Raw genomic sequence first — 13,727 nt, forward strand, 5'->3', positions numbered from 1 at the left:
TTAGAAGTTGGAACATGATAAGCGTCTCCAGTGTTCGATTCTTAGAAGCAGGATAGAAGCAGAAGGGAAATATCACATCTCGACAGTCCCAGTGTACAGTGCAAGCAATGAACTCCTGAACATTTCTGCAGTATCAGGAATCCTGCAGGATTCGACACAGAAACAGTAAAACAGACGTGTGTGACGCTGCTGCGTGTCGGAGACAGAAAGCATTTGGACGCCACATGCACAGCAGTGAAGTGCACTCTGAGGGAACATTCATCATGTGCTCTGAAGACGGGTTCTTCAAACAATCACATAAAGGTGTCCAGGATGTGTCAATGGGGAGCATGAAGTGGACCTCTGGGAGGAATGGTACCCGTTTTCCAGAAGCTGTGTGTCCATCTGCCACCAGTAAATGCTCCCCATTGTTCTGTTTCGTAATCTTGGTTTGGCTCAAATGTGTTTATAAGTGAATGTCACTAAACGATAATGTTATGAGAAATTTTTTGGGGGAAGAGAAAAGACTTCTGTTTATGACTCAAAAGGTTCCTATTTAGAGTCCTATGCGGCTTGAAACTATGTATTGTCAGCATGCTGCAGAAACCGCGCATCCCCACAAATCTTTATTTGCTCAGTGCTTTGTTTGTGTTTATGCAGTAACCAGTTTTTTATTAGTAGTAACTACAACAGCAAGCCATTGTCCTACTTGACCACTAAACAGCATTTAAAACACTGAGGCCCGAGCAGAGATTAGTGTTGGAGTGTTTGGCACAGACATTGTTTTGGTTTCTGAAGAGGCAATTAAGCGACCTAGGAGGCCAAGCACAAGCACACACATACACACATACTTACACATACACACATCCTGGAAACTACTGTGTCATCGTCGATGTGTTCTTTATGGACAATTTTGCTAATATTGAAGCTATAAGACAACAATCTATTGCCATGCTTTCAGGCTACATGGTGGGTCAAGTTCAGCCTGGTAGTTCAGCAGGACCATTTCTAGCCTTATTTGGCACCCTAGGAAAGATTGCTAATGCCACCCCTGATGGCTCCACTCTCCCACCACAAAGCTCCACCCCTACACCGTTTAAACTATTCGCAACCTTTCGCAACAGGGTTTTAATAATCATTGCACAATTGCCTGAATTCAAATAGGTAAACCAATACTGTCTACCAAACTTCAGCAGAAAAACATGTAAATAAGTTAATTAGGCAAGCGCAAGGGCAGTGGCGGGGCAGGGGGTGTGCAATGGCACCCCACAGCTGGCTGCCCCCTGGGCGACTGCCTCGTTTGCCTATGTCTTGAAACGGAGATAAGCGCCAGGGTTCTTGCTGCATGATTCCGAGTTCAGGATACTGTCTGTATGGGGTTCCTGCAGTAGTGAATTATTGTATAGAGTTCTGAACTGAAAGGTTGTCTGGTTTCCAGGATGTGGACTGAGTTATGAGTTGTTTTTAATGTCTGAATGATACCCTGTAATAGACTGGCCTTTCCTTTCAGGCTGTGTATGTATATGTATATTGATTTTTGAAAAGATGGCGAAATAGGGTGGGTGCGGAACTGAGATCAGTTGTGAGATCAGCTCTTTGTCCTTAGACTTCATTGTTAAATTTTTTTTGATCCTCTAAAAGCCTAAACTATTAAGCTTTCATTAGCAATGCCCAGGATGTAGCACCTCATATATTTTTCAATACACAGTACGTTTACGATCTATCGCTCCAGAGCGCTACAGTCTTCCCTTGTATAATAATGTCCTTGAGCCAAATCCTTGAGCCATCTCTCCAGTGGCGAAAGTGTGAAATTGGACACTTGTTAGCCTTGTGGAAAACACCCAATCCACTGCTCAAATCAAATGTAAGATGACATTTTAGAGATTTCATCCTTACCCACAAATGTGAAACGTTCCTTGCTGCAACATTTTCCTCGCTCAGCATGAGATACCTTTAAATGCTTACACGCATACTAAATTCCATCGTATGTTCCTTCGCTAGATGTTGCAATCCCCCTCCTCAGTCTCGTTCTCGACAGTGCCCGTGGCTCCCACGTGGAGTATCAATAGTGCGAATGACTCACGTTTTCACGCTGTTAGCCACTCTAATGGCTCTGAGCTGTAGCTTTCTCGTCTGAGCCGTAACTACCCTGACAAGCTGCCCAAACATTATGACACGCATTCTCCATCCTGCCATTAAAACCACCGCACTGGGAAGCAGGTGCAGCCTTTATGAAGATTTCCTGCCAAGCATGAGGCCTGATTATTTACTGCGAGGTCCTAACAGGCAGTGAACACTTTCTCGTTACAGTCGGATTGCAGAGGTAATTATTTATTACAAAAGTACTTAATGCTCAATTCAAGCTAATGTACTAGAACTTCATGCATCGGATGGTGTTTCCAGCTGCAAATAAGGGGTTTCTAGAGTACCAACAGACTCCGGGACTTGTATCTCGGGTGGTCAGTAGAGCTACTAATTTGCATTGCAGTTTGCAGAGAGAATGCTGCAATATTTACTCCTTTGACATAAACATTTAGTCAATTGTTGTGTTTTTAAAACACTTGTACCTAAGCAGCTTTACGGAGACGAAGAGGTTATGAAGCTGGAATGTATACAAGGTGGTATCGAAAAGTTTCTAGACTAGTTTTGTAACATGGCCACAGATCACACAGTCACAAGGAGCACCGACCTTCATAAGTACGTGTACGACCCTAAATTGAAGCAACAGTCTTATCTTTGGAGGAGCCTATCATCTCCATGACCGAAAATGGTGAGTCCCCAGAGGGATCAGTTCTAGTTTCAAGTCATCTTAAATGTGTTATACTTGTCACATGTACTTTACAGCACAGTGAAATTGTTTCTTTGCATATTTAATTTTAGGAAGCTGGGTTCAGCAATCATACAGCACCCCTGGGGCACTAAAGGTCAAGGGCCTTGCTCAAGGGCCCAGAAGTGTTAGCTTGGCAATACCAGGGCTTGAACCGCCAACCTTCTGATTAGTAACCCAGCACCTTAACCACTGAGCTACCACTTCCATTGGTGACAGTGGCAAGAGAAAATGCCCTGAGACTTCACAGGGAAGAAACCTTGAGAGGAACCAGACTCCAAAGTGAACTCATTTTCATCTGGGTGGCACCGAAAGTCCATTAATTACAGTTTTATCATTGTTATGGTGTAATGTTCAGTGATAGGCACTTGCTTGTAGAACTGTTTGAGAGCCATTGTAGCAGACTGTTAATATAATATTAATTCCAGTTCAAATCAATGCTCATAGTTGTTGAGTTTTGTCTGTGAAGATTCTCAGTCATCCAGGTGGGGTTATCAGAAAGTTGATTCATATCAACTTGTATCTGCTTGTTTCAAAACATTTCACTACTCATCAGAGCAGCTTCTTCAGTCTTAAAGTCTTGAGTTGCTCAGAAACTTCATGGATCTTTCTGTTCATGTGGAACCATCCCCAGCTGCACAGAGTGGTCTCCTGGTATTTTCCACATTCTTCAGGCAGGTAAGAAATTGTTTGGTTCAAGAGCATTAGAGCGAGATGGTTTGGATCTGCATTGCTGTTGACTCAAACGCAATGAGAAATTGATTTGACTCTCAATCAACTGGTCTGCAGGAAGTCAACGGATCGTTTGATACAATTTTGGGTTGCTGTGATAAATTATTTTTGGGTCGCTGAATGATAGATAGAAAAATGATAGAGCTGAAGTGCTACGAATCATTTAGTTCATCAACTCAGCATGTGGACATTCAGCTCTGATTTAGAGTCGGTGAATTAACTTTCCCACTAGATGAAATGTTACTCCTGGATATGTTACACTGCAAAACTCCTCATCTAGTAAAGACTTACAATCTTATTTCTAGCCATCAAAATGCATTTTACTTTAAGAATAAAATACCATGCAAGAGCAGATTGCGATTATTATTATGATTGTATTAATATTATTCTTTTTTTTTTCGAACTTTTTTCATACTTATTTAGTAAAGCTTAAAGTTTAAACAAATATACAATTCGGCAGTATTAAGTCCCTGCACTCGTTCCAAACTTTATCCAGTAGGTTATTATTTTTTGGAACTTGATTCTATAAAGTTCCTCTGGCTTTTTACAAAATTGTTCTGTAGTTTGATTTCAGTTTCTCATTTTTGTGTCAGTGTTCAGTAGGGACAAAATACATTCAATAATGTGTTCTGTTGCGAGAAATGTTAGTATTTTGAGACGCAGCAAGTAACGATTTGACATCGTAACCACAGTGCGTAACCACAGTGCGTACAAGCTTCCGGCATAATTTCACAGTACTGTACATATAGCCTACACTGCTTACGACCAAATCGTGTTACGACCGGTTTGTCGGTTCCAATCGAGGTCGTAAGTCGACGACTACCTGTAAACATTTTTATTTTGAAGTGAGGTAGTGGAATGAACTTCCCCTGGATGTCTGTACAGCAGAGTCCCTAGCTATCTTCAAGCGACCTACCTCTCCCTGAAACACTTAAATTACCACTTTCCAAGTTTGCTCTGTAGAATTCCAGTGTAGATTTATTCTATTGCTAGAGACTCAAAGCACTTTTGTACGTCGCTCTGGACAAGGGCGTCTGCTATATGCAGCAAATGTAAATGTAAATGCATTGGTTAATTAAAAGGAATTTTCTCGGCTCGAGTTTTAAGATCTTTTCAAACTAATTATGAGCTAGTTTTAAGTTCATTAGACTAAATTACTTGGTTTTAATGCTTAATTTAAGACATTTTTTTAGTAACAACAATTTTTTAAGTTCAAGAAATCTCACCAAGTGTAAATATCGTACTGCACTGGCAGACCATTTGACTTGTTTCTAGTCTGTATCTGCTTAAATCTTGCATTTATTTCTTATATATTTAGAGGCATATTTTTTGCAGTGTATTGGTTGGTTATGAGGGGAAAACCAAAGCATAGTATGACTCCTAAAGAGTCAAACTGCAACTCTAATGATATTTCTGAAAAGATCTGGCGAGATAACGATCCTTCTTTCAGCCACAGTGAGAAGGTAAGTGTAGATTAGAATGCGGCTCTATTGAATCAGCAGGAACCCGTTGCCAGTGTCCGATTTAAACTCTCCCAGATGTTTACATGTGCAGTCGATTTCCCAAATTCCTAAAAAGCGCCGACATTTTTAGGGAGTCGCATAAAACCGTGATTACACGCTGACCTCTGCTTATTATAGTATCAGACTTATTCCTTTTAATTCTTATTTTCCTTTTGTTCCGTATCTGTTATTAATGATATGGCGATCCAGCTGCCAAGGCCGAGTCCAGGTTGTGAAAAAAGGAAAAAGATCAGATTGGATTTTCACTTTGCTTTGGCTAGATGTCAAAAAGCAGAAGGACTGAGTCAGAGTTGCCATGACTGAGTCACGGGCGCATTTTTGCTGGACACGTCAAGACTCGTGACCATACTGCTTAACTTGTGAAATCTGAAGCGGCGAAACAACCCGAAGCAGCTTGTGTTGATTAAAAGAAAAATCTCTCCACCACACATAACTGTTTATGATGCATTAAGAACAGAAACATCTGTTCAGTTCGTAGTTTTTTGACTCCTCTTACACAACAGCAGCTCACAAAAAAAAAAGTGTTACAATAATATATAATAATAGAAGATGAATAACACGGTATCACACCTGACTATAAGATTGGTATGTGCTTCTTTTTGAAAACATCCCATTCTACATTCAGTCCCTATTTGCTCTTATAATAAGCTCCACTCTTCTGGGAAGATGTTCCACTAGATTTGGTGGAAATGTGTGCTCATGCAGCAACAAGGGCGTTAGTAAAGTCATGTACGGATGTAGGTGAGGAGGCCTGGGGTGCTGTTCACATTCATCCCAAAGGTGTTAAATTGGTTCAATAGCAGGAGATCTTCCACATCTTCCAAGCCCAAGTAAAGAACATCTTCATGAAGTTTTCTTAGTGCACAGGGGCTTTGTCATACTGGAACAGATTTAAGTCTCCTAGTTTAAATGAAGGAAGATTTTCTGCTGCAGCATCCAAAAGCATTACATACAATTGTGTGCCTGGAAACTTTATGATAACAGTTTGAACCATATATGGCTGGAAATATGGTGTCCCAATACTTTTGCATTTAGTGTTCTTTATGTTGGATTTAATTGATCCTTTTTATCATACTTTCTTATGTAAGTAAAAAATAAAACCCGTGTGACACGTAAACACCTCTGTCCCGACACTGAAGACTTCTTCCACAAAACCTTTTCCTACTGAAATATTCACGATCACAACCGTTTTTTTTTTTTGTTCATGATTAGCATCCAAAATACACGTCTCTATGACCAGGTCATAAAACTGCTAACATGATGGTGGCTGTGATGTAATCTGCCTTTATTGTCACTACAGACAAAAAAAGCCCACCTTGTAATGAATGTGTGATTTCTGCATTTGTAGGACCAGGCACGGGAGGCTCTACAGTACCTGGTGTGTGTGTTGGCGTGTACGGAGCACAGCGTCCATCACACAGTACTGCTGGAGATACACAGCCTGACCGAGCGCTACACCTCGATCATTAGCGGAGGCGCTAAAGACATCTATCGCTCGAGCAACAGCTTCAGTGCCATCGCTCGGCTGCTGGGACTCAGGCTACAGGCGGATACTCTACCATCATGCAGGTACATTGTGAACACAACACACACAAACTTCACTACACTACACTTTATAGCACTACTGCAGTGTATATATCAGTACCTTAACCCTCACCCACTTAGTTACAGCCAAATGTACATTTACTACACTGAACAAAAAAAAAATGTTTTGTATAAAAGCTGTCATTTTTAAAAAAGCACTTTTGCTTATGAGGACCAGATGTTTAAATGTCCCCATAAAGTACAAACTGTCAGTTACTCCTGTCCTTACAAATCACAGTCTTCAGCTCACTAACCAAAAAAAGAAATGTTTGGTATTCTTGTTTTTTTTTTTACTTATGTTGATTAGCATCATTATTAAACGTAGCAATAATTGTCATGCAGTTGTTTATTTGTGTGGACATTTAACACAAATCTATGATTTGTGAGGACAAATAGACACAAAAATATGTATGTATTTGTTTGTTTGTAAGAGCATGACTTATTTTGTTTATACTTGTGACTAAGAGCTTTTTTTACACACACACACACACACACACACACACACACACACACACACACACACACACACACACACACACACACACACACACACAAGCTCATCTGTTCTCCAGACTTTCTCTCTTTCTCTTGATTTTTTTTTCGAATAAACCCTGTTTGCTTTCACTCGATTCTCAGAATCGAAAGGAAATAAATGCACAACTGTAGAAAAGCTGTTAGTTTCATAAACACATTTCTGGTTATGTTACAGTTTTCTAGCTGCCGTGTCCAAACTTCCTTCTTGACCGTTTAAGTCTAAAAAAGTAAAAGCAGTAAAAGCACTTCGGCTCCCGACTCTCACATTATTATTGGCACAAAAAACAATGGATTCCCTCAAATTTGAGCTCTGGAATCAAATTCTCTAAATACACCAGGCAGAGAACTTCACGGAGTAAATGTGTGTTTCAGAAAAAGTGATGGAGAAACGTAGTCATATTTGTAGATGCTGATGAACAAAATGAAAAAGGGAGTGTGAAAAAAAAAACTATGAAGGAAAGATGGGAGTCATTTTTATGGCGTGATCCATCATTGTGGCTGCAGAAATCACTCCCTTATGGCCTTGTGGGTTTGTCGTTCCTGCTAACCGCATTGACTGGTTAATGCTATGAAATGCTTAATATAATCTCTGCTCTGTCAGGGGTTAGGTTGCCTGACAGAGGAAAAAAACACCATGTGTCATGCTGTTATGGGGCATTTAAGAAACAATGATGAAGACAACAATAGTCATAATGAGGGAGAAGTTTATTACAGTGTAGCAGTGACTAAATAGATGAAGCTATTTGGGTTTATTGTAGTTAAAAATTCAACTCAATTCCTGCTCAAACATCTTATACTGTTCTCACTTCTTTTGTCCATATACATCTGGGAAGTTGATTGAGGTTTTGGGAGAGGACTGATGTTCAATATGTGCTTAAAACTGAATTCTAGCTGCTTAACACTTCTGGGTGTCCTTTGTTGTGTTTTTTGTTTCATTATGCTTTAACTGTTTTCAAATGGTGAAAGATCCAGACTGCAGGCCGACCAGTTATACTACAGACTATGGACTCTTATACTACACAGTCATGCTGTTGTAACAGATGCAGTATGCAGTTAGTATTGTCTTGCTCAACTATGCAAGCATTTTTTTCTGGATGGAAGCATTTGTTGCTTAAACCTGCATATACCATTCAGCATTGATGGAGCCTTTTCATATGTGCAGGCTGCCCATTCCACAGGCACTAATGCACTCCCCATACCATCAGAGATGCAGCTGTTTCAAATGATCATTGATAACAAGCAAGATGGTCCCTCTCCTCTTTAGTCTGGAGGATGTGGTGTCCATGGTTTCCAAAAGGAAATAAAAAATCCGATTTGCCTGACTACAGTAAAGTTACCTTATTTAAACCCAATCATCTTACTGACCTGTCGTCATTTAGCCTAATAAGTTGCAAAATGTTTCTCCACCTGTTTAATTTAAATGGCACTTACTTTTTCCCTGTATTTTTTGCCCGTCCCAACTGTTTTTGAGACGTATTTAAATTCAAAATTACTCCAGCCATTAGGGTTGCACAAGCCAGTGCACTCTTAGTGCTGGTCCCAAGCCCGGATAAATGGGGAGGGTTGCGTTAGGAAGGGCATCCAGCGTAAAAACATGTGCCAAATCAAACATGCGGATCACGAATACGGATGATGAAAGAAAATTTGAATTCCAAATGACCTTTTTTTCCCCTTTAAAATGGTACATTTCCACAGTTTAAACATTTGATATGTTTTCCGTTTTATCTGGAATAACATGGATTTATGATATTTTTATTTTAAACAGTGTCACAACTTTTTCAGATTTGGGGTTGTGTCTATCTAAAGGTTATTCACCTGAATTTCTATACATACAACATAACTACCTTTATATTTATACCATGTTGTGGATGAGCTCATATATATGATTATGATGAATATATAGTGAATGTAGATTGAGATGACTTTATTGAATAAACTAGCAGACAAATCCAAATACTATGATGTAACACAAATGTTTGTCGATCGAAAAGCAGTAATAAACTGACAGTATAAACAGTAAACACTGAGTAAAACAATAACATGAAACCAGAATGAGATTAAAAACCAAGAAAACCAAACAAAAAATCAATGTTTTCCTGAGCGTTATACTTCGCAGTGAGCTGAATGAATAAGAGCAGCTGTAGCTGTGATGAGTGTGAAGCAGGAAACAGGTGTGACTGATTAGTATGAGCATAATTGTGAACGTCCAAGTTTGCATGAGGAGTTTAGAGTGCAGGGCGGCCATGTTTGAAGGCATTTGGTATTTAATGGGAAATGGAGTTTGAGTTTGGTTTAGACAGACAGGGTTGTGTGATGGAGTTACCACCTGAAGTGTGTTCTGAACCTTCTCTAGAAGAGCATGTTTCCATGCTAGCTATTGTTTCTTAGTGAAAGAAAGACACTCCTCGCACATTTGTATCTGTTCATGCTTACATTATGGTTACAAAGTACGTTCTCACAACCGTATAACATTCCTTTATTAGCTTGCAATTTTTTCTTTCTTATTGACTTTTTTTAAGGTGTATCCTGAAACAGTACAATGCTAATTGTGTGGTTTTGTGTACTGACCATGTCTCTGTGTCTGTACGCCTAAGACAAAACATGGAGGCTGACGAAGACCAGAGTCTGCAGGTGAAGAGAAAGGCTTTCGAGGAGAAACTAGATGTTCAGGAGGAAGAGAAAAAGGACTCAACAGGATCCCAAAGGTGTCCAAGCCTGGGCCAGTTGGTACAAGACGAGCACCAAGAACTCAGCTTCAATCGGTGGGTTGGTCTGTTGACTTGAAGGTGTCTGAAAACTTGTTGAAGCATTAATATCTGAATATGACGGACTACTAAAACTAGACACTCCTTCCATTGATATTATAGAAGCCTATTCTAACAGAAAAAGCGATACAACTCCCCCTACAAGTCATTACTATAGAAACATTTATAAAAATCTGTGATCGGTAGCTGCACTGCTGTCAGGCATGCTCTTGTAGAGAACACTTAACACTATTCGGCAGCAGTGTGTTACAATAAAAGATAACAAGGGAACATTCAGAGCTGCCTGTGGAGTTGTTAAATGAAATAGTTGTAAAGGAATGCGCAGTTGCAGAGCATTTGGTTCGCATTTAAGACGAAAAGTCACGCTGCATTAATGAAAGCTGAAGCTCATTCGCACCGTGTGTTAGCTGCGAGCTGAAAGGTCACCGTGCGAGGATGGATCTTGCCTTTATTTATTATCGCAAGCAGATCCCAATATACTGTGCTGTGCGTTTTCACAAGTCGCGCTGCTGTTCCATCAGATAGAACGGGTATGCTTTGTGGATGAAGGTTTTATGAAGCTAGATCAAGCCAAAGAACATAAGCACGGATTGTTTTAGCATCAATCTCTGTCATTACATTTAATTTCTCGTCTCTGTCAGGTCGAAAAGTCTGGCTCTGCATACAGTAAAGTCACGTTTCAATAATCCCGACTGCATCCAGGATGGAGCTGTGGAACTACTCAATGAGAACTACCTGATTGAGGCCTCTTGCTGCCCAGAGACTTGTCCAGTAGCTTCCTCTGATCAGGAAGAGCATTCTGAGCACAAGAACTTGGTTTTTAATGGGAAAGGAGGACAGATGGACACCGTGCACCTCCAGAAAAGAGACCAGCTCTGGAAACATCTCCAGGACCATTTGGAGAAGATCCGAGACTTCTGCGCAGAAATGTTCACCCAGATCCCGATACCAGAGCATTGCATCATTGAAGGTACATGGCAAGATTCAAGATGATTCCATTTTTATTTGTCGAACGTTTTGAACATTAGACATTGTCAAAGCAGCTTTACAGAAATCAAACGGTTATAAAGTTGAATAATTGACTGCAGTAGGGAGGAAGAACTGATGTTATCGTGATAATTGATGACATAATAAGCAGGATTTCCCTCCAGAGGTCACTACATTATTATCTTATTTACCAGAACTTGTTATTGTAATTCATCAGCTTTCTTAAGTGACCACTTTCCACAATTGACAATTTGTTCTAGAACTGAATAGTTGGTGGGTTTTTGTCTCGAGCTCATCGCTCAGCAGTGGTCCTTGGAAAGGTCAAACTCGTGTTCGGTTGCCGTGCAGGCTTCTGGCAGGCTTCCTGTTCTCCACGTTGATGTAATTTAACACTCTCCCACACGGCTACAATAAGGCAATTCATCAGTCTGCTAGAGTGTGTATATAAGCATAAGGCTGAAAGGATCGAGTGCTTGAGTGGAATTTAGGTTGCGCTGGAGAATTGAAGCAGTGAAGGGGTTTAGCATAACGATTAGATATCGTGCTAACGTGAATCAAGATAAGTTAAGAGCAGTCTGAAATGAGTAAAGTAAAGTGAGTAATGTATAAGTAAAGAGTGGATTATAAACTAAGGGGATTGAGTGATGACAAGTTAATTATAAACCTTTTAGAAGTAATGCATGGACTGTAAACTAAGATATGAGGGTAAACACTGCGTTATAAACTGGGTGGATTGATAAATAAGTGAACTGTAAATTGGGAGGATTGATTGAGTTAAATATAAACTGGAAGGGCCGATTAGTGAACTATGAATTGGAGGATTAATTAATGTGTAAATGATGAACAGAAACAATTTAATTAACTATAAACAGGAAGAATTGATTAATGAGTGAATGATAAACTAGGTTTGATTTAGCGAATGGGTTTTTGGCTGAGAGGAGTGATTAGCGAGCGGGTTTTTGGCTGAGAGGAGTGATTAGCGAACGGGTTTTTGGCTGAGAGGAGTGATTAGCGAGCGGGTTTTTGGCTGAGAGGATTGATTAGCGAACGGGTTTTTGGCTGAGAGGAGTGATTAGCGAACGGGTTTTTGGCTGAGAGGAGTGATTAGCGAACAGGTTTTTGGCTGAGAGAAGTAATTAGCGAGCGGGTTTTTGGCTGAGAGGATTGATTAGCGAGCGGGTTTTTGGCTGAGGGGATTGATTAGGGCGGGTTTTTGGCTGAGAGGACTGATTAGCCAGCGGGCTTTTGGCTGAGAGTAGTGCTTAGCGAGCGGGTTTTTGGCTGAGAGTAGTGATTAGCGAACGGGTTTTTGGCTGAGAGTAGTGATTAGCGAGCGGGTTTTTGGCTGAGAGTAGTGATTAGCGAACGGGTTTTTGGCTGAGAGGAGTGATTAGCAAACGGGTTTTTGGCTGAGAGGATTGATTAGCGGGCGGGTTTTTGGCTGAGAGGATTGATTAGCGAACGGGTTTTTGGCTGAGAGGAGTGATTAGCGAGCGGGTTTTTGGCTGAGAGGATTGATTAGCCAGCGGGTTTTTGGCTGAGAGGATTGATTAGCCAGCGGGCTTTTGGCTGAGAGGAGTGATTAGCGAGCGGGTTTTTGGCTGAGAGGAGTGATTAGCGAGCGGGTTTTTGGCTGAGAGGAGTGATTAGCGAACGGGTTTTTGGCTGAGAGGAGTGATTAGCGAATGGGTTTTTGGCTGAGAGGAGTGATTAGCCAGCGGGCTTTTGTCTGAGAGGATTGATTAGTGAGCGGGTTTTTGGCTAAAGGGGATTGATTAGCCAGTGGGATTTTGGCTGAGAGGATTGATTAGCGAGCGGGCTTTTGGCTGAGGGGAGTGATTAGCGAGCGGGTTTTTGGCTGAGAGGAGTGATTAGCAAACAGGTTGTTGGCTGAAAGGATTGATTAGAGAGCGGGTTTTTGGCTGAGAGGAGTAATTAGCGAACAGGTTTTTGGCTGAAAGGATTGATTAGAGAGAGGGTTTTTGGCTAAGAGGATTGATTAGAGAGCGGGTTTTTGGCTGAGAGGATTGATTAGCGAACAGGTATTTGGCTAAGAGGAGTGATTAGCGAACAGGTTTTTGGCTGAAAGGATTGATTAGCGAACAGGTTTTTGGCTGAAAGGATTGATTAGTGAACAGGTTTTTGGCTGAAAGGATTGATTAGCAGACAGGTTTTTGGCTGAGAGGATTAATTAGCGAACATGTTTTTGGCTGAGAGGAGTGATTAGCAAACACGTTTTTGGCTGAGAGGAGTGATTAGCAAACACGTTTTTGGCTGAGAGGAGTGATTAGTGAATGGGTTTTTGGCTGAGAGAAGTGATTAGCGAGTGAGTTTAAGACTCTGTAGATCAAGTAGGAGATGGATTACATCCTGAGAGTACTGAATGTGTTTTATGTGGCGAGGATTGAATATTTAGTCAGCCTTAAATACTGAAACAATCAAGATTTATTAACATTTCTAAGCTTTGAGCCAAATCTCAATCTTACGAGCTGCTGTGCATAATGCTAAAGAGGTCACAGGTAAATAATTTCCTGCCCACACTTCCCTGAAGCAGTTAATCAGGTGTCACAGCTGTGCTGAGACATGCACTTTTTTTTTCATTCATCACCATTCCACAGTCATTACCATCACATATTCACACACTCCAGTGCAGTTTTGAGATGTAAGATATAATAAGTTGTGAAAAAAAAGGCTCAGTTTATAATCTAGACTATAATTTTCATCACAGATCATGACTCCTGTAGAAAAAAATAGAGATCATCTCTCTGGCCATCCGCTACAGATTTCCTGTTTTGC

At 40.6% G+C, this 13,727-nt stretch overlaps 1 protein-coding gene across 8 annotated transcripts in view; it reads left to right on the forward strand.

Annotated features, from left to right (window-relative positions):
* Nucleotides 1–13,727, forward strand: part of veph1 (ventricular zone expressed PH domain-containing 1) — an 88,515-nt gene that overhangs the window by 45,898 nt on the left and 28,890 nt on the right. For all 8 annotated transcript variants that reach the window (XM_083552320.1, XM_083552323.1, XM_083552326.1 and 5 more), the window contains 3 exons: nucleotides 6,410–6,630; nucleotides 9,774–9,941; nucleotides 10,586–10,914. In XM_083552320.1, the coding sequence (XP_083408446.1) occupies nucleotides 6,410–6,630; nucleotides 9,774–9,941; nucleotides 10,586–10,914 (718 nt within the window). The remainder of the gene's footprint in view (nucleotides 1–6,409; nucleotides 6,631–9,773; nucleotides 9,942–10,585; nucleotides 10,915–13,727) is intronic.

This window comes from Silurus aristotelis (assembly GCF_946808225.1).
Source record: "Silurus aristotelis genome assembly, chromosome: 10".
NCBI lineage: Eukaryota > Metazoa > Chordata > Actinopteri > Siluriformes > Siluridae > Silurus > Silurus aristotelis.